The 20,455-nt window shown below is 48.7% G+C and overlaps 4 protein-coding genes across 4 annotated transcripts; 2 read left to right on the forward strand and 2 right to left on the reverse strand.

Moving 5' to 3' along the window:
• Window positions 1–735: 735 nt before the first annotated feature.
• On the forward strand, window positions 736–1,889 carry V8C40DRAFT_271484 (SDR family oxidoreductase; the record flags this gene model as incomplete). Its single annotated transcript, XM_083220273.1, has 5 exons — window positions 736–909; window positions 969–1,253; window positions 1,319–1,496; window positions 1,560–1,652; window positions 1,705–1,889. 5 exons carry the CDS (start codon window positions 736–738, stop codon window positions 1,887–1,889), a joined length of 915 nt encoding a protein of 304 aa, XP_083067176.1.
• Window positions 1,890–2,064: 175 nt separating this feature from the next.
• V8C40DRAFT_259214 (uncharacterized protein) lies at window positions 2,065–5,951 on the reverse strand. Its single transcript, XM_083218917.1, has 3 exons — window positions 5,388–5,951; window positions 4,774–5,341; window positions 2,065–4,714 (listed from the first exon to the last, which is right to left on the reverse strand). Exons 1-3 carry the CDS (start codon window positions 5,825–5,827, stop codon window positions 2,687–2,689), a joined length of 3,036 nt encoding a protein of 1,011 aa, XP_083067177.1. The 5' UTR covers window positions 5,828–5,951; the 3' UTR covers window positions 2,065–2,686.
• Window positions 5,952–6,080: 129 nt separating this feature from the next.
• V8C40DRAFT_259219 (uncharacterized protein) lies at window positions 6,081–7,907 on the forward strand. Its single transcript, XM_083218918.1, has 4 exons — window positions 6,081–6,737; window positions 6,805–6,888; window positions 6,946–7,673; window positions 7,737–7,907. Exons 1-4 carry the CDS (start codon window positions 6,309–6,311, stop codon window positions 7,786–7,788), a joined length of 1,293 nt encoding a protein of 430 aa, XP_083067178.1. The 5' UTR covers window positions 6,081–6,308; the 3' UTR covers window positions 7,789–7,907.
• Window positions 7,908–8,221: 314 nt separating this feature from the next.
• Window positions 8,222–20,296, reverse strand: V8C40DRAFT_278646 (polyketide synthase; the record flags this gene model as incomplete). Its single annotated transcript, XM_083221091.1, has 27 exons — window positions 8,222–10,878; window positions 10,915–11,391; window positions 11,425–11,485; window positions 11,516–11,806; window positions 11,837–12,838; window positions 12,872–13,153; window positions 13,184–13,243; window positions 13,274–13,316; window positions 13,353–13,484; window positions 13,515–13,645; window positions 13,685–13,985; window positions 14,025–14,278; window positions 14,309–14,466; window positions 14,971–15,405; window positions 15,445–15,577; window positions 15,614–15,637; window positions 15,671–16,059; window positions 16,096–16,314; window positions 16,348–16,405; window positions 16,442–16,524; window positions 16,555–16,667; window positions 16,704–16,842; window positions 16,876–17,187; window positions 17,224–19,128; window positions 19,185–19,503; window positions 19,562–20,038; window positions 20,108–20,296. 27 exons carry the CDS (start codon window positions 20,294–20,296, stop codon window positions 8,222–8,224), a joined length of 10,644 nt encoding a protein of 3,547 aa, XP_083067179.1.
• Window positions 20,297–20,455: the final 159 nt, after the last annotated feature.

Raw genomic sequence — 20,455 nt, forward strand, 5'->3', positions numbered from 1 at the left:
GTTCAAGTTTATTAATCATAGCTGAAATAGATCAAATTTTACACTATCATGAATTATTGTACAAAGGATTCGCAACTTTCAAACTGGGTTGTATGATATGATCAAAACCATACTACAGTCGTCACGAGTATAAAGCAAGGATACGTCGTATCTAAGCCAATAAGCATATATCTATTTCGTAAAATCAACACAAAATAATTATTCTAATCTAAATGCATGATTCATTACGGGCGTAATAAGTTGAACGCTGCTCAATAACTACCAACACATTTTATGATATGTAAAATCATCATGCTGAGACAAGTATATTACACCCGCTGAACTCTTAAACGTCCTTTTTCCCTCTATACTAGAAATGACCAATCAACGATCATTTTTACCGAGATTATATAACGATCTACATATAATTCCATCAGTATGGTGGACAAGCTGCATATAAGCCGCTCCACTCATTTGCATGTGGTCGGTGGATATTATCAGATATCCTCCGACACCACAGAATTTACCGTCAGCCCGGCGGTATTTTGGCGACCAAAAACTGCATAGTAATTAAGCGATAGATTGACTGCTGTTCTATGCTGTATGAAAGACAAAGACGTCATATCATTTATCATCTGACTCGTTTGTCATTCTTCACGCTTCTGTATAGCCTTAGTAAATTCCATTTTCACTGGCTTGGAACATTGCCGAATAGCTGCAGATTTTAAATCCCTTCATTGAAGTATTACCGACAACATGGCAGATGCAGCAGCCCAAGCAGCCGCAAATCCGGATAGATTTGTCTACCATCAGCTATTCACACCCACATTTCACCATGATGTGTACCCGACAATTGACCCTAAGAATCCTAGCTTAACACAAGAAGGACGTATCATTTTGATCACAGGAGCCAGTGGCCCAATTGCATCTGTAAGCGCCTCCCCAGCCCGTAGTACAGTTTGAGACGCTCAATATTCATGTGCGTATAGGAACACGCACGATTTTTTGCCCAAGCAGGAGCAAAAGCTATCGTCATCAGTGCTCGACGTCTTGAAATATTAGAGGCACTGAAGAAGGAGATTGAAAGCTCTTATTCTAATACCGAGGTTGTGCCTATTCAGTGTGATTTGACCTCTGAGAGTGATGTTGCCAATCTCTGGGAGACGACCATATCAAAGTTTGGTACAGTTGATGTGGTCATTGCCTGTGCAGCCTCTCGTTCTCAGATGAAGAAGATTGGAGAGACGGACATTGCGGGGTGGTGGGACGATTTTGTAAGTCGCATCTACATACGCCTTGGACATCTAAAGATAGGGAAACTTATTCATCATCGGTGCAGGAAACTAACGTCAAGGGTCTCTATCTGTTGACGCGGCATGCTGCAAATATGAAATCGGAGGGAACTATCACCTTCATTAATGTCACAAGCAGCATGGCTATTGAAACAATTCCAACCAGGTCAAACTACGGAATTACTAAATCAGCAGGATGTAAACTCATAGAATATTTGCATGCAGGTAAGTACAACAGCCTTCAGGGTTTGCCCTTTACAAGTACTACCTAGTAATGACTACCTGTAGAGCATCCAAATGTCCGGGCTTTTAATCTCCACCCTGGCATTGTCCCCAACGGTGTCGTATTTGGAATGCTTGCCGGAGCAAATGTAGATACAGGTGAGTGTTAACCCATTGTACTGTTTAATTCGAACCTTTACTTATTGTTTAGCTGGTTTATCATCCGGCGTTTCATTATATCTTACCACTCCAAGTGCCGAGTTCCTGAGGGGAAGATTTATCTCTGCCAACTGGACAATAGATGATTTGGAGGCTAAGATGGAAGAAATAGTGAAGCAGAACCTGCTTACCACGTATATAAGAGCAAAGTTTGGACCCGGAGGTCACTTTGCTTAGTAGTAATTAGGAATGTTTTGAATGCTACAGTCTTTTGGTAAACAGTCCGTACTAGTCAATCGAGGGCATGTAACGGTGGGGTGTCATCCGTATTATATGGAACGTATCAGGAGGAATTGGTATATGCAGGTACTTAGTTGGAATTTGACCCAGGCCTTCCATTATCTTATATGCCTGGCTTGCAGATGTTGCGAAGGTTGCAGAGTAGATGTATCTTCTATGGGATTTACTATGGGATATACCTTTCTCACTTGAAGCTCCAGCGTCTATTTGTGTGGTACTCTTCCGTATCTTTTTCTGCAGCCTCAGGCACCAGCAGGTTTTTTTCGCAGCCTCAGGCAGCCACCGACATCCAAGTCTTCCAGAGGTCTATCAATCAGCGCATACAATCCAGCAATATCGCTGCATGAACAAACCAGCGCTGTACCAGATGTTGTCGAATACTATATCGCTCCAGACGTCTGACGTCGCGACCGCACGCGGCTATACTGGAGGGAGTTTGGCCGGCTTGTTGGTGGATTGGCTGGATGGATTGTGGTGGGGGACAGATACAAGATATTGCGCTGTAGGTGTAATACAATCTCAAGTACACTTTCTTATCTACAAACGAGCCAACCAGGAGCTGTCGCTTAGTCTCACTTCACACTGCAACCTGAGTACCTAGATTCTGCAACCTCGGTGAATTCTGCAACCCGTCCTTGCGAAATTACTCATGCCATACAACGCAATTATGCATCGCGGAGCGCCTCACGGCGCAGGCCCCCATAACTGAGGCAAATACCTACCTCGAGCCAACCTCAACGAAAACAGCACAAGAATTTATCAAAGAAACCAGATCGTTTTCTCGCGGCCTCGCGCTCCGCTATGATTCCCAACAGTTCATCACTGACAGTACGACTAGGAAAGAGAGTCTTGAGAAAATCGGCGAGCGAAACCCAGGGCTCCGAAGTGCGCTCAATGACGACCCGCTCGCCATATAGCGGCATGCTCGCAGCCACCTGTGCCGTATTCGGGCCCCTCAGCGGAGCAAGTGGAGGCAACTTCTCGTCGATATCCGCGCCGCGACGGAGCAGTAGCCGCATGGCAGACAGGACCGACTCCCGCGCGGCAGGCGACCAGGCATCCCAGTTGCGGCGGCACGAGTGAAGGAAAAGGTGCCACGGGCTCTGGCCATCGTAAAAGCGGATGCGCCGATTCGGGTCCGCGCCGTAGTCAAGCAGCGTTGCGACGACCCGCACATCGATCCACGGCACATCAAAATGCATGTTATATGGAAGCGTGATGGGTGTGACACGCAGCGGACGCAGAGCGTAGTCTAGCAAAGGCCGACCAGCTTTCCGCGTAAGCAGCGCCGTGTCCCGCGCTAGTGCGTGTGCCACGTACTTGTGCAGACGGGCCTGGATCGCCAGCGCGAGGAAGGATGCCTCGCCGCCCTCGGACCATGGCTGCGCGTCGTCGGCGTCATCTTCGTCGCGAGGCTCGTCTCGCGCATTGGTCCAGTGCCGCCGCTCCGTGGCTGCTGCGAAGGTGGACATGGTCTCATCCAAGTTGTTGAGGAGCTCGAGCTGTCGAGCGGCCGTGTAGGCTGCGTCGTCATACTGGTCGATTACCCATGCATAGAGCAGCAGCTCGTCAACGGTGGCGATTAGCGGGTTTAGACTTGCGCGAAAGTTACTCGCGTCCATGTTCTTCATGTAGAAGAGTTGCAGTTTGCTGAGGAACACGACTGAGTCGAAGCCCCTGGGCGCTTTGCTGTGCAGATTGTCCTGGTGCTGCTCGCGCAAGAAATCCCGCACGGTGCGGTGGAGGAAGTCGATCCGGTATCTGTGCACAGGTGTGTCAGTGTCGTCGTACGTGATCTTGAGCAGGTCACGGCAGCGGTTCTGGAGTCTCGGAAGCCACTGCTGGTAGATGTCTGCGATCTCGCCAACTGACATCGGGCGGGATTCGAGATTGACAGGGAAGCTCAAGTCACTCCACTTGTCTAGCACGGTCAAGGTCAGAACTGAAAGCGGGCTCGCTGCGTGGTAAACGAGGAGGAAGATGATGGCTGATTGCTCTCGGTGAAGAGGATCGATCCGCGACATTATATCATCGAAATAGTCGTTCAAGTCTGCTGGGTACGAGTTCAGACGAGCGAGAAGCTGTTCGTACGGCTCTCTGTCGCGCATGTCTCGCAGCAGATCACGCACCACCAGGAAAACCCATAGCCACACGCCGCTGCCTCGTCGGGAGATCTCCTTGACCAAGTCGTAGCATCGAGGGTCCTCGGAAGCTACCGCCAGAAACTTGGGATTATCGGCCAACTTCTCTTTGATGTATTTTGCCATGTCGCCCTGGGTGAGGGTTTCGACCTTGAGCGAGTCGGGAGATGAGTTCCACTCGTGGAGGAATGCCGACCATGGCCGACTGGAGACGCAAACTTTGATGTGCGTCGACCTGGCCAGATCCTTCACTACCTCAATGATGCCTTCTTCGGAACCGCCGTACTCGTCCAGCCCGTCGATGAAGAAGCAAAACTTGGTACCGAAAATTGGGTGTTCGCTAAGGGCTCTGAACGTAGTCTTTAGCTCGTCAATGTCCCACACGTCGGCCGCAGAGCGATTTGGAAGGATGGCGTCGATAAGTCGCGGCATTGAACGGAAAATGCTGAACAGCAGACTTTGCAGTAGACCTTGCTGGGATTTCTGCATAGTTGTTCCAGCGTGCCAGAAGAAGTGACTCGCCGTTACTAGTGAGTCGTCACCGGCCCATTTCTGGAGTGCGGATAACGTTTCCTGGTGGGATCCAATAAATTTCATCACCGTTGACTTCCCACTGCCAGCCTGGGAACACGCGGCGAGTCAGCTACCGGGAGAGAGCAAATCAAGCGTTGTTTTCTTACCTGTCCGCTTATCCAGTAGATGCCGTTTCTCGTCTCTAACCACTCAAGGAAGCTGGTCGCACTCTTGCTGTAGATCCACCGCACGGTATCGTCATGTGCGACCTCAATCTCCGCCTGCCGTCGTTTGATTGAGGGGAATTTCAGAGAGTAGAGAATGGCTAACTGTCTCTCAGCTCGTTTGAGTCCGCTTGTGAAGTCTGCCATGCACTTTAACGTTGCCTGTAGTTCGCTAGCATGTCTTGCCATGTATTTGTCGAGCATGTCTTCGTCGTTTATGGCTTTGTCGGGCATGGCTTTATCAAGCATGGCTTTGTCGGTCATGGCTTTGTCAGGCATGGCTTTGTCAGGCATGGCTTGATCGAGCTGTTTCGTCAAAGTGTTGCTTTTTGAATTGCTCTGCTTCTCAACGCCTTGTATGCAGATCTTTGTCGTCGTTCTGAGTTGTGCGATTTCACCGAGTAAATTAGCATGCAGGCGCTCTAGTTGTTGAGCGACCGAGCGGCATTCGAGAGCATCCATTCTCTGGGCCATATCTCCAATCGCCTGGTTGAGTATAGAGTACTGTTTCCTGTACCAAGTTAGATATGTAAAGTCAGTCGCTTATTCCAGCTTACTGTTGTTCCCGGTCAGTCCACCAACTTTCTAGCCTGCTCTCAAGCTCGAGTAGCTGCGCCTTTAGCTCATAGATTTCTTTCTTATTCCAACTAAACTTAACCGCAATTTTCACGGCATTCACACCTCGGCGAAGGCCTGCCTGAGATTTCTCTAATCTCAAGGCCCTGATTTGGATAAGCAGCTTATCAGCCACCTTGTCGCAGTCCTGGGCCACCCTGCGAAGGTGCTTGTCTTCAGTACTTCCATCAAACAAGATTGTTTCCCTAACGCGCTTGGTGCTTTCCCTAATGTGCGCTACCAATCCCTCCAGCGCTACAACTTTGGTTGGGGCCGCGTCTGGAGAGGCAGATATATCCCTGGCCAAAGAGAGGGTCTCGTGGCAAAATGACAGCAGTTGAAGAATATTGGCCACAGAGCCGAGCGCTGTGAGAGGCTCCATGTTAGGTGGGGGCTCTCAAGTTGGTCCTTGTATGCCGCCCTATTCTCCTTCGGCGGAGTGCTGTTATCCCATTAGTACAGGCCAGCTTTGATAACCAGGAAGTCTGTCACGAGAAAGCTGACAGTTGCACGTTTGGTAACCTGGTAGACTCTTGTCACACGTACGGAAACCTCACGTGATGTAGATATCTGCTATGTAGGGAGCATCATCGAGTCAGGCTCCAAAGCGGGGAAGCAGCTGAATCAGGCTGCAGGTAACAATGAACGAATTAATCCTACAACTCCCCTCAGCTGAATGCTGTGGCTCACAAGCGATGCGGCGTATATACCGTGTCCCTGCTCCTGCGTAGCCGGATGAGCACTTTGCACGTTTTCGCCGTACGATTTCTCATGGCACGAAGCTGAAGCGTCCCATCCGAACACTTCTGGCTCTCGTTCGCTTCACCACAATATACTTTGAAATCGATATTACGCTTGTTGACATGGATACCGACCAACAAGGGAACGAAGTCCGCCAAATCACTGGCCAGAATCTCAACAGCTCGATTCCGCTCCACCAGCGAGATGAACGGTGGCTCCGGTGGCCCGCCTCGGTGCTGCATGTCATCCAAGTCAAGCTTACTCCGCGTGGTCGAAAGGCAGGCCGAAGGACTAAGCGGGAGCGTATATTACGCCAATTCTGGGAATGGGTTATTGGCGACATTTTCCATCTACTTCTCATCTTCGTTCCTCTTGCCCTCGCCTCTGGAGCCCAGAAATGGAGCCAAAAGTCGACCTTTTCTCTTGGAATCCTAGCATTAGCCGGGCTTGAGTCCGTGTCAGCCTCGTCGATCGAACAGCTGTGTCTGCCTCTGAGTGGCCTGCGAGAACAGCTTTGCGCTGAAGCAATATCGAATGTCGTTTCTACCGCGGTTAGGATGTCTGATGACCCGTTATTCTTTCCGTAGTTGTCGTACTAACAGAAGTATACGCACGTAGATATGTATTGTTGCCGTGCTGAAAAACGAGATGGCCTTAGCTCTAGACTTCATCATCGGTAGTGTACTCTCCAGCATTCTCATCGTACGTCATTCGAACCGCCAATTGGGTCAGCGCAGCCTGTTCTAATGCTTGCGGTAGGGCACGGGAGCTAGTATCCTAGCTGGTGGCCTGGTAATGGCTGAGCAAGACATCCAGCCGCCAGCCGCCGATTTGGTGAAGATGGTGTTCATCGCTATTGCACCACTGATCTTTCCCTCTGTCATATCACAGAAGATTCAGGCTGACGGTGGAGATGACCAGCGCGCAGTGCGATTTGTCTCCCACAGCGGAGCCATCTTCCTTCTCATCCTTTATCTGAGTTGGGTATTTTTTCGGCGTGTCAGCCACCGCGAGTTGTTCATCTCGGCAGAAGAGGACGAACATATTCTGAAAAGAGTCCGAGTTTCGACGCAAACACTTATTCTCTACTCCATCATTGCTGTTTCTAGCCTTGTCGCAACTATTTTTGTATCGCGTTTCTTCGTGTCTAGTGTTGGGGCACTGGTACCATCGATCGGCGAGAACTTTCTTAGCCTGATTGTCATCCCTCTCGTCTTCAATTCTTCTAATTACTTCAAAGCCATGGGACTTGCGCGCCGAGCAAAGGATATTAGTGTAGTGGTCTACTTGACATTTGGCAGTGCCTTGGGCAATCTCAGCGTCACTCTTCCACTCGCTGTAATCGTCGGATGGGGATCTCATTATAACCTACTATTCAATATCCCAATTGCGTATCTAACGAGCTTAGTTCTGAGTATATGGGCTGCTGGGTTTATTGTACTGGGGAGGCGTGCCTTCTATCTTGGCGGTGTTATCCTTGTTGCGCTGTTAGTCCGGTTACTGATTGCTCCTTCAGTATTCTCTAATTACCTCGCTAACAATGGCTTTAGATATATGATTATTGCACTGAACCTTTACTTTACTGTCGGTTTTAATACTTAGGTGTTCATAATTAGAGGAAGTTAAACTAGTATAATTTAACCTAAGATATATATTCAATGGGTAAACAACGGAGAGGAGGACTAATTGAAGAAGAAAAGTGAACTGAATCCTATATGTGCTATCAAGTTAATTGTTCCCAAAGGATGAACCTTTAGGTTTCAGGTTTATGTTAGCAGAGTGGTTAAGTTAATGAATAAGTAACTTCATTATAGGTTATTAATTTCGTAAATCATCAATCCCCATTAAAGATAGTAACTGAGACTTTTATGTGTTCTTGTACTTCTGGAAGTGTAGTACAGGTGGGCGAAATAAGGTGGTACCAATTGAACTCCATACTCTCCAAAGCACTCTATGAACAAATGAACTATATATCAGAACACAAGAAAAACATATATCCTACCCTTCAACATATTCCACAGAATAAAAACATCTTCTAATTTTCCCCCTTCAAAAGTGTCGGCAGCGACAAAAGCTCACCAGCGCCGACAGTGCTCTCCAAATATTCGCACACGAGCCTATTTAGTCCAGCCTCGCGTGCCTTTTCGAACCAAACCTTCGACTCCAGCTCTTCAAACACGCCACCCTCGATCTTTTCCATGTATTTTGCAAAATCCTGCAGAGGCACCTTTTCATCACTGCAATGATGCTGATATGATGATACACGCTGTGTACTGCCTTTTCCATCTGCGCTCACGGAAGCGATCGCTGCATCAGCAATGCTGTTCGCTACAGATTGCACGGAAACAAAGTCAAATGTGCCGCTGATAGCCCTGGGGAATCGTGGCACCGCTTTGAGAAGCTTGGAGTAGTTGTACAATGATGCTACAATGTCCATTTCTGGTGCATCAGCCCCAATAATGCTCGTTGGTCGATGGATCCAGCTGCGTACTCCGTGATCGTCTGCGAGTGATTCCAGAAGCGCCTCGCTCATCCATTTTGATGCTGCGTATCCATTTCTGCCATCTTTGGGTAGGTTATCGAGGCCCTGGATTGATGTTTCTGGTAGATGCTTGCCGACATAGAAATTTGCCACGGAAGCGGTTGACACAAAGTGAAATGGAATTGATCTTGCCAGTGCCATCTCGGCTAGATACCGAGTAGATAAGACATTTGGTCGACGTAACGAGCGGTATGTCTTCATGAAAGATACGTCTGCACCGTTATGGACTATAACATCGGCTCGAGCAACCAGATCCTTCAACTGTGAAGATGACAAGCCGAGGTTGCGGTCTCCAAGGTCACCAGCATACTCGATGATTTTGGGACTGGATATATCGACGTGTCTCAGCTCCCCATTGGCTGCTGGTCGTATCGCCACACAATGTATTTCCCCGACTCTCTCATCATTGACAAGATGTTGGAGTATATGTCGTCCTAAAAAGCCAGTCGCTCCAGTCAAGATGACCGAAAGGCCTGACTTCGTTGCTGATGATTTAGTTGAAGATAGGTCTGATCGCGGCACCAAGCCATCGCAGAGAGAGCGCAGTTCCTTGGTCCAATCTATAGTTTGGCCTTGCGGTTCGTTCTCCGATCCATATGTCTGGATCTTCAAAGCCATATCACGAACCGTGCTCACTTGGAACAACTCAGGCAATGTCAAGTCACATCCAAAAGCCATCTTAAGCTCAGAACGTAACTTCAGCAGGAGGAGAGAATTACCACCCATGAAGAAAAAGTCGGAATCGGCAGACAGTTGAATGGGTTCGATTGCTGTGGGAAGAACATCCTGCCACACAGAAATCACCTGTGCTTCCAGGTCGGTGAGGCCCTCATTGTGTCCATCGCCACTTTCGACAGATGGAAGTGGTAGACTGTTAATCTTGGACCGATCCTTTTTACCACTAGCATTTCTTGGAATCTGATCAATTGCAATGATGTGTGTTGGACACATATACGCTGGTAGAGGTAGCTTGGCCCTAAGCTGGCTGAGGAACACATTCTTGTCTTCGGTGAACTCATCCGAGAAGACGACAAAGGCTGAGAGCATATCCGAATTGCGAAGAGATACGGCAGCATCCACGATAGCCGATCCAGCAGACTCAATAATGATGTTTCCGATTTCTTCCAGCTCAATGCGCATTCCACGAATCTTGACTTGTGTGTCACCCTCTAATCGGCCCATAAAGTCCAGAAGACCGCTTTCAAGCATGCGACCCTTGTCTCCGGTACGGTAGAGCTTGTCCCATCCTCGAGCAGCAATCTCTTGCCTGGGTGAAATGGTGTTGGCGATGAATTTGGTTACAGTCTCTTCAGGTCGGTTGACGTATCCAGAGGCAACTCCAGCGCCTCCGATGCAGATTTCTCCCGGGAAGCCGACGGGAAGCGGGTTTCCACGCTCATCAACTACAACCACAGTATAGTTTGGCTGTACAATGCCAGCTGGGCTAGCAGTTTCAGAATCATCCGTAGCATACGGGACCGTATATCTCGTACACGAAAGACTCGCTTCAGCAGGACCGTAGAGATTAATGAGGAGTAAGTCTGAGAGACCTAACCTCTTGAAACCGTGGCGGAGCTGAGGTGTAATCTTTTCACCTCCAGAAAATGCAAACTTCCAAGATGTGCACTTCTTGAGTACATCAGATCCATAATGAAGCAAGTATAGGTACTCTGAAGGGACAAAAACGGTATAAGTTACACCCTCTGAGAATATAAGATTCGCAATCTCTATGGCGTCTCCCCGAGCTTCTTTTGAAGCGACCACAACCGTGCCACCGTTTGCCAAAGCACTAAATATTTGCTCCAAGTGGAGGTCAAAGCCAGATGAACTCTGCTGAAGAACGACTTCCTTGCCGAGACGATAGACTTTTGAAATGGCCCAAATCTGGTTCAATAGAGCATGGTGGGTGAGCAAAACTCCTTTGGGGGTTCCAGTTGAGCCACTAGTATAAATGGCGAATCCAGGAGCATTAGGTTCGGCGACGCATTGAACAGTAGATTGGACGTCCTGTGGTAGTTTTGAGATGCACACTAGCTTGGCTTTGCTTTGTTCAACAGTAGATGCGAGATTTTCCGCTGTAGTCTGAGTTTCTTCTTGGTAGATTATGGCACTCGGTTTGCAGTCAGCCACAATGGCAGCGAGACGACCTTCTGGATTTCTCAGATCGAGTGGTACATATACCAGACCCAGGGTTAAGATGGCCATCAGAGCACAGATTGAGTCGGCAGCTGGATGCAAGAGAATCCCAACATAAGACCCTGCAGGGAGATCAGAAAGCTGACTGGCAATCTGGCCAACGCGCTGCATCATTTGAGCATAAGTAAGTTGCTGGCCGTAGCCGTCCTTGACTGCAATGGAATCCGGATATTGTGACGCAATCTCTTGAACTCTGTGCGCAAGCGTGGGGGATTTCCAGTCTATCTCGAGACTTTCACCACGGCCAAGAGAGATGGCGTTCTCGATTTCAGCGGGAGTCGCAAGAAGACAGTCCAATGCTGCCCTAGAGGTGTCATTGGCAAATCCTTCCACAGTATGAGTATACCATGTCAAGAGTTTGTTAGTATCCTCAGCGCTATAGAGGTAGCGTTGGGTAGTGAACGAGATTATAGTCCCCTCTGAAATTTCTGAAATGTCTATGATGAGGTCATAAGGATTACGGGCATCTGTTGTCGACGTCCACTCAATTTCGCAATTACCCAGCGGCATAGTTCTGGATCCTCCCAGTCGGTAGTTAACAGCGATCTGGAACAGGGGATTCTGGTCACCAGATCGCGGGACTTTGAGGACGTCTAGAATCGTGTCAAAATCGGCATTAGAGTTGGACAGGGCAGCCAAGGTGGTATCTCTAGTTCGCTTAGCCAACGTGCTAAAGCTTTCGTCGTCAGTCGTCTTGAATCTCAGAGGTAGGATGTTGGTGAAATAGCCAATAGTTGTCATGTCCTCTGCGGTCGCGCGATTTGCATCAAGAATTCCGATGGAGAAGTCATTCACACCAAGACACCTTGATACAAATGCAGCGATAGATGAAAGATAGAAGTGAAAGGGCGTCACATGCATCTCTCCGCTGGCTTGTTTGATCTGGCTAACCAGCGATTTGGAGAGCATCACATCAAGCGTTTCGGTATCGTAAGACTTTAGCACCTGTCGACACTGGACTCGAGAGATAGGGAATAGAGGCAGAGGTTCAGGCAGAGTGCCGTAGACATCTTTCCAAAATTGCAGCTCTTTCTGAACCTTTTCAGGCGCCGTCTTTTGTTGCTGCTTATTGGCAAGGTCAATTGCTTGCTGAACGGGGGATGAAAAATCGCCGCCCGCGTATGCCTTGTTCAGCTCGCTGAGGAAAATGGCCCAGCTGACCCCATCGAGGGCAATATGGTGGAAGGTGAAAATAATGTGATGCTGAGTGCGAGACGAAGAAAGTACTTGGATCTTCATCCATACTCCAGTCTCCAAGTTGAACTCTGTGGTCTTCATAGTATCAAGAGCAGCCTGTATTTCCGCATTGTCTTGGATATTCTTGTGCTCTATAGCAATGCGCGCTTCTTTGCCGACTCCTTGCATAGCCTTGCCAGTTGCATCATTTAAGAAGAAGCTGCTTCGAAGACCTTCGTGCTTCCGCGTAATAGTGCCGATGGCTTTCTTGAACCTATTCATCTCGAACGGGCCTTGTAATTTACCAGACATCGTGACGTTGTACGTGGCCTTATCCTCCAAGTAGACGTTCAGGAAGTACAGGCGGCTCTGGCCCGGAGTCATCTCGCTAACTCGTTCGTATGAAGGCTCCTCTAAAGATGTCACCTCCGAGACTGAAGATGCTCCCGTGGAAGCTCTGGACATTAAAGCACTGGCATTGTCTTCCATCTTCAAGGTAGATACTTCAGTGGGCGCTGAAGACGGGACCTTGAGCTTCTGCATATTCGCTGAACTCAACAAGTCATTATTAACTGCTGGAGCTGCATCAGTTGTCGGTGCACTCGTTTCAGCCGAGGAAATCAGCGTCGGTGGAAGCAGCACCAGAGCGTCTTGGCATATCTCTGCGAGAGAAGCACCGCTCAAGATCTTCAAAACCGGCATGTCGACATTCACCTCCTTCAAAAACCAGGATCTAATCTCGACAGATACCAGTGAATCAATACCCAGTACCAACAGGGGAGTAGAATGATCAATAACGTCGGCGTGGACTTGGAGAATCATGGCGAGCTTCTCTGCACAGGCACCCTGCAAGATGGCTAGGGCATCCTCGCTATTCTTAGCTGCGGCTAATCTGCCCTTGACACTCTGCGATGATTGCGCCTGTTGATTATCTGAGTCTTCTTCATTGCTCTCGTGACGCACATAAGTTGCAAATCGAGGATTGCTATACCACGGCGCATTGGGTTCTTCTCCAATACCGATGATAATCTCTGGATCCTCCTTGGAAGTGGGCTGTCCAGCAGCAATGGCTTCAGCAAAGACACCGTGAAACTCTGGTTCAGATATTCTCATATATCCAAATTTCTTCAGGTGGTCTTCGTACTGTTCTAGATTGCGGTCGACAAAACCCACACCAAGGAGGAAGGCAATATCAATGATTGACGCTGCAACGCCCCTCTGCTTTCGTTGGCGCACGAGAGAGTGCATGTACATGTTTGCTGCAGCATAATTGGATTGTCCCGGATTGCCCATTACGCAGGTTAGAGATGAGAAGCAGATAAAGAAGTCCAAAGGAGTGGAGTGGAACAGCTCATCCAGGTTTTGTGTTCCCTTGACTTTGGGCCTCAATGCTACCTCAAAGTCTTCCAAAGACATGTTGGTAAAAAGCTTATCGTTCAACACCATTGCAGCGTTTGCCACGCCGGCGATAGGTGGCATTGCCTCAGAGACTTCTTTGTGTAGTCTCAACAGACCTTCTTTGTCGGTAATGTCCAGGGGAAGAACCTTGACATTGGCCCCTCGGCGTCTCAGATCTTCAAGCACCGCCGTATCAACTCTACCTGGGCTTCGGCTGGTGACTACCAAATTCCGTGCGCCATGCTTGACCATCCAATCGCAGATTGACATGCCCAGCTGAGAAGCCAAGCCAACGAGAAGATATGTCTTGTTTGCCGCAAAAAGGTCGGACGGTCTAAGAGGGCTGATCTTGGACTCCACCAACTCGGCATCATTCCAGTTCAGTATGGTTGTCAATGAAGCTTGGCCAGCCAGCTTCTTGATCTCGGCTACAGAGATGGAGGCATTTTCTATGTGGAATTTTGGCACTCGAGTCGAAGCATGGTGCCTTGCAATCTTGAGCAAGTCACCCCGGTCGTAATTGAACAATATGGCATCATCTTCACGCACACTTCTCATTGCGTTGGGGCTCTCAAAACCCTCAACGATGTGTGTTAGGACACTGTTTTCTTGCCCTAGGTTCACAAAAGCTTCAATATTCTCAGGAAGGAGAGATAGAATATCTCTTTCGTTGGCATAGGAGTGAATGAAAACTTGAGCGGGGTCAAAATTGCTGTCTTCTTCCGAAGATGTGCTAAAGAATACGTCAATTCCTTGAGCGGCGGCCACGTTTGCAATAAGCTTAGCTAGCAAAACATCGGCATCATGGACCCAAATGCGCCATCTAATGCCAGAGATAATGCTCTCGGCAGTAAGAGTTCCAAGGAGCACTTGAGATTCAGTTGCGAGATCAAAGTCCTGAGGGAGAGGCAATAAATCCGTTACCGGCGCATTCAGAGTTGACGCAACCGAAGGAGAGAATAATGCGACTTTTCGGCCTGATTCGACAATTGTTCCTAGGCAAAGATACAGGGCCTTGCTATTTCTAGCCCTGATGGGTAGCAGAGATGAAGCGTGGACCTTTATTTGTGCAAGCTCGGATGAAATAACAGCATTTATTGAGCTTTGCACTCTTTGGAAAGAATAAGACCCTTCGGCGGCCACAAACTCGACGCGGTTCTCAGCTAGAGATAATGGACTCGTAATATCTCTCCGAACAGAGTTGAGTCTGTCGTTCATTTCGTTGCTGGCAACAATTCTTGGGATATAGAGACCACTCTTCTCCACAGCAAGCTCCCACTCGTCAGCCCACAACACATCCTCAAAATTGCCGGAGTTGATGCAAATTGTACGCAGAAGAGTTTCTGCGAACAATCGAGGTTCTGGGTTTATTGTGTCAACATCCAGGAATTGGAGTCGCAGGTTGGGCAGTTCGTGCATGGCGGCTCTGCCAAGGCCAACAACCATGTTGCTCAGCGGATTCTCGGCGCGACATCCCTTTGTGGCCCAAAGAACAAATTTGGAGTCTTTAAACACTGACTGGACTCCACTGAATCTCTCGGGTGTGATGTCTTGGAAAGTTGGAACATCCAGCTCAGAGAGGACCAACACAGTAGCTCCATCTGGGACTTCTCTGACATCTTCGAGTTTGTTGATGAGGGTAACGTTGGAAGCAATGGGTTGGAGGAGGTCTTTTGCTGTCTGTACAATCGTCTCAACTTGGGGTGATTGTCCACCTATGATGATCAAATCCTCGACAGGAGGTATCGCGCTCGTCCAAGCAGTGGGATCACGCAAGACGTTAATACGTTCATCGACCGCCTGGCTGACAATAAGCGACGCAAGATATCTTTTGGGATCGTGATAATCTCTGTATGCCGCATCCACTCCAGAGAATCCAGTGGCGAGTAGATCTTTGTTCCACCTTTCTTCATCAGTTGTAGGACAGTAGATACGCCCATCATCACGTCCAAGCCACCATCCAGGTAGATGAGAAGAGATGAACTGCGGCAGCACAGCGTCGTTGGTAACTTCATTGAGAATCAGGTAACCGCCTGCCTTCAATAGAGTCCGGCAATTAGCTAACGTCTTTTTCAGCGACTTTGTCGCGTGCAGAGCGTTTGAAGACATGATGACATCAAAAGAATGTTCTTCAAAGCCCTGTCCCAGAGGATCACGCTCAATATCCAGCACCGCCCATTCCATCATGGATGAGTACTCCCGGAATCGCTCCTGCGCAGCTTCAAAGAAACCAGCAGAGATATCTGTATAGGTATATGAATGGCAACGGCCCACAAGTTCCTTCAGCATATGGACACTGGCACCACCAGTACCGGCACCAATCTCCAGAACTTTCAAGCGCGGGTAACGGTGAGCTAGTTGACTTGTGACTGTGACAAGATGACTGTAAGTTTGTCGGAACGGAACAGCTTCAGCGTAAAGCCGCGTAAGCATATCGTCTTGCATCATGACCTGCAGGGCTGGCAGCTCGCCTCGTAGAATCGATGGCTGGACTTCTCCGAGAGCTGATATCATCTGCAGTTCTACCATTCCTGGATATTTTGCCCTCCAAGCTGCTGCATCTTCCGCCGTATCAGTAACCCATTCCTTTTTGATACGTGGGTGTTGTCCAGCTTCAATCTTGGGAAGAAGATAGTTCACGATCCAGTCAAATTGGATCTGGAAATGCTCGTCCATCTTGGGGATATCCTCTGGCTTGATCGCATCACGGAGTCGCCTATGGTAAAAGTAGGCAAGACGCTCACAAGTATCGCCATACTCGACCTCTTCCTCCGTCAGGTACTCAATCTTCTCAGGATCAATGCCACTAGCAATGTCTCTCTTCCAGACAGTCTTTGCAAAAAGCTTACGATCATTCTGTGGAGTAGCCTTGGTGAAGGAAGAACACGTGAGAGCATGCAGCTGGATCTGTGGGTGTCCTATGGCAGTCGAAGTGATATCAACGTCGCCCTGGATCTTCTTTGAGTTGGCGTCTCTGAGGTAGCAGTCCGCTAGCAGCTCGGAAGATGCATCTGCGAATGCAGAGGCTTCCAAGGCAGCAGGATTGATGCGAACACGGCGTACGTTGGTTGGAAGATATGGGGTCCATAGCTGGCCATCTCCAGGGAATGCCAAGGCAGTGAATATTCCGTGAAAGGCGGCGTCAAGAGTCGCAGGATGTAGACGGAGCCTATCGTTATCAAGACGCTTAAGTGTTACCGTCGACACATTCAATCGTCTTTCGACAGCTTCAATTGTAAAGTCTCCCGTATAACGAAGGCCTACTTGCTCCATGTACTTGTAAAGACGATCTACGCCAACAGGCTTCATTGGTAGCTTCGGTGCAATCCTGGGCGGCAAAGCATCTACCGCGGGCTTTCCAAGACGGACGATTGCACGTCCAGTGAAATTTGTACTCTCAGAGTGTTCAGTGACTTCTCCATCCACTTTGCAGCTGTAACACGAATATTCAGCTGTGATATTATCCGAGGTTCGATCTATGACTCGGATCGTAAAAGTCACTTCTGTGCCAGCCGCGTCATCCTCCAGAGTAATAGCGCGGTGAATGACTAGATCCTCAAGTTCGACAAGCCGCACCTCTTCGTGTTCAGCTGCAAGGCGTATAGAGGCTTCATAAGCCATAGACACGTACCCAGCAGCTGGGAAGAGGACTTGGTTCTGGAAGATGTGTCCTCGCAGCCATTCCATCTCTTGAATTCTCATCACATTGCGCCAAGTGACCTCACGATTATTTCCGTGGGACGTGGGATAACCGAGCAGTTCGTGAATCGGGTTTTTACGAGAACGATAGATTCGCGACTTTCGAGATTCCTTCCACAGCTTACTAGCATGATCCCAAGGATAGGGTGGGAGGCCTTTAAGAGTCATGGCTCGACCAACATCGTCTCCAAAGCATGCCTTTCTAAATCCAGCGAAATCCACGACGGGAGAAGGAGATTGGAATTTAGACCAGATAAAACCAAGAGCGTCTGAAAAGGCCTCCATGTCATCCTGCCCTCGGCTTAGGACACCAGAATATGGTATATCCAAACCAGTGAGATTCTTCAAGCTTTCTGATGCAGGTGCCTTGAGGGCGAAATGTGGCCCTACTTCCAATGCAATATCGTGACAATGCTCTTCGGTAACAGCTCTGTCAATAGCTTGCGAAAAAAGCACTGGTTTGACCATATTATCTACCCAGTAGATGTCCTTGAAGGCATCCGTATTGTCAATCGAGCGGCCGTTTGAACCATAAACACTGGAGTACCACTTGCACTTCAGCTTGTCAGTGTTAATCTGAATATTTAGCTTCTGCAGGGATTCAAGATATTGCCCTGCGCATGGCTGCATATGATGCGAATGGTAGGCTTTGTCAACCTTGAGAAGTCTTGCAAACGATTGCTGGCTATCAAGTAGCTCCTTGGCTTCATCCACGGCATCTGCATCACCAGAAAGAGTGACGCTGGATCGAGAATTGCTGGCTGCTACATGAATTCTGCCTGCAAGTTTATCTTGTGAGCAGAATGCACGCGCTTGCTCCAGTCCCATGCCAACCGCCATCATCTTGCCTTTCTGACCGTTTGGTCCACCAGCCAAGTGAGCGTGAACACCACGGTAGTACGCGATCCGGATCGCATCTGCAGCCTTTATATAACCAGCAGTATAAGCAGCGCCAATCTCTCCAGACGAGTGGCCGACAACAGCGCTGAACGTGATGCCCGAAGCATAGAGAAGATCGACAAGTGCAACTTGAAGGGCGGTGCATAAAGGTTGTGAGATGGCTGCTTCGTGTATCCTAGACTTTTCAGGAGGTGCCATTAGCTCCGATACGAGCGACCAGGATGGCGCGTCGGGTAGATTCTTCAGGGACTCTTCAAGCCGGTCAATTGTGCGTTTGAAGGTGCTCGACTTCTCATAAAGGCGGCGTCCCATCGAAGGCCATTGCGCTCCCTGGCCTGTAAAGACGCCCAATATCCGCGCTGGGAGATCTTCCGTTACATGGATCCCTTTTGTAGCAATTGAGTTTGACTTTGATTCAACGTCATCTAATTTCTCAATGAGCCCCTCGGCAGTAGACGAAGAAACATACATCTTGTATGGAAATTGTGTGCGGCGACATTGCATCGTCCAGGCTAGATTGGATAGATTTACTATCTTGCCAGCCTTTAAAGCTTCAGAAATATGGCGGGCTCTGGCCAACAGAGCCTTCTCTGTGTTGGCGGATAAAATAAGAGGGCCACAAGGAACTTGTAGAGCGTTCTCCTGGTGAATATCCTCAGGAGCCCAGCTCTCGAGGATGACGTGCGCATTGGTTCCTCCAAATCCAAAGCTGTTGACACTTGCGCGCCTTGGAGTTCCAGGAGGCAATGTAGGCCATGCTCTGGCTTTTGTCGGTACGTGGAGGTTAGTGTAAAATGGCGAGATTTTGGGATTGAGTTTGTTAAAGTGCATGTTGGGAGGGATTATTCCGTTTTGGATAGCCAGAGACGCTTTCAATAATCCGGCCAAACCAGCAGTCCCTTCCAAATGACCGATGACCGTCTTTATTGATCCAACATAGAGAGGCTCATCGGCTTCAATGCTCGTAGTATGATCCTCGTCTTCGTCGTTCTCTGGGAAGAATGCGTCTCTGACCGCCCTAGCTTCGATGGCTGGAAATGATGTTAATTGCCACGTTTATAAACATCTAGGGGTAAAGATTACTTACGATCTCCAGCGTTAGTTCCTGTGCCGTGAGCCTCAAAATACTGACAGCGGTCCTCCTTTTTCCGCCAATCTAATCCGGCCCTGGCATAGGTGGACCGAATCAATGCTGTCTGCGATGTAGAGCTAGGCATGGTGATACCAGATGTGCGCCCATCCTGGTTGACGCCCGTTTCTCGAATTATGCATTCAATGTGATCGCCGTCTGCAATTGCTTGGCTCAGAGTCTTGAGAAGCACTGATGCAAAGCCTTCACCTCGCGCGTAGCCATCAGCTCCAGCGTCCCACATGCGTGATCTGCCTGTCGGAGATAACATGTGAAGCTGTAAGATTGACCGTGTTAGTACCCAAAGACTGCTTTAATCGTCTCGATAAACGTACCTTGGATTCGAGGATATATGGATCAGGGCCGAGAATCAAATTCACACCAGCTGCCACCGCCAGTGATGACTCTCCGCTTCTGAGTGTTTGCACGGCATGATGCAACGCTACCAAACTTGACGAACATGCCGTGTCTATCGTGGATGACGGTCCTTTCCAGTCGAAAAAGTACGACACTCGATTAGACAGAATGGCTCTAGAGATGCCGGTCGCTGCATACTGTGGTGCACTGTCTACGTCTCGCAGTAACAAATCTGAGTAGTCCTGAGTCATCTGTCCGACGAAAATGGCCGTCTGAGACCCCTTCATCTCTTGGATCGAGTATCCTGCCGCCTCTATACACTCGAAAACAATCTCCAGTAGCATGCGCTGCTGGGGATCCATGGACTCTGCTTCTTTTGGATGGATGTTGAAGAAGTTGTGGTCAAATTCGCGGAAATCTTCGTCGAGGAGATACGAATGTCTCACATTCGTGCTCTAAATGTTCAAAAACACCTGTCAGTCTTTCTTTCAACTTTTCAGAACAATGCAAGTGATGGTTCTTACGCCGTGGTATTCTCCATTGTCGTTGTAGAATCCTTCTGGATTGAAACGACTCTCTGGTATCACCTTGAGAATATCCTTAGGGTTCTTTAACAGCTCCCATAGCTTCGATGGAGAGCTTGAACTGCCGGGAAAACGACAGCTGCTGCCCACAATGGCAATGGGTTCAGTGGTAAACTCGGACTTTGCCATTTTAGATGTCTTGTGGAACGTATTGTTGGTATTCCCAATGAATAATGGCAAATTGTTTCATAAGACGGGCTAAGGAACACCAACTGTGTCTACTAAACTGTCACGAAGAAGAGGATGAGGCTACAGTCTTGAGTATTCATCACTAGCTACTCGACGAAT

Source organism: Trichoderma camerunense, assembly GCF_050948025.1.
Source record: "Trichoderma camerunense strain CBS 138272 chromosome Unknown V8C40scaffold_33, whole genome shotgun sequence".
NCBI lineage: Eukaryota > Fungi > Ascomycota > Sordariomycetes > Hypocreales > Hypocreaceae > Trichoderma > Trichoderma camerunense.

Coding starts and splice junctions, on each gene's coding strand:
- V8C40DRAFT_259214 (XM_083218917.1), bottom strand. CDS start 5,827: ATGGAGCCTCTCACAGCGCTCGGCTCTGTGGCCAATATTCTTCAACTG. Junction 5,342..5,387: donor TGGACTGACCGGGAACAACA/GTAAGCTGGAAT, acceptor AACTTGGTACAG/GAAACAGTACTCTATACTCA. Junction 4,715..4,773: donor TCTACTGGATAAGCGGACAG/GTAAGAAAACAA, acceptor GCGTGTTCCCAG/GCTGGCAGTGGGAAGTCAAC.
- V8C40DRAFT_259219 (XM_083218918.1), top strand. CDS start 6,309: ATGGATACCGACCAACAAGGGAACGAAGTCCGCCAAATCACTGGCCAG. Junction 6,738..6,804: donor CGAATGTCGTTTCTACCGCG/GTTAGGATGTCT, acceptor ATACGCACGTAG/ATATGTATTGTTGCCGTGCT. Junction 6,889..6,945: donor TACTCTCCAGCATTCTCATC/GTACGTCATTCG, acceptor TGCTTGCGGTAG/GGCACGGGAGCTAGTATCCT.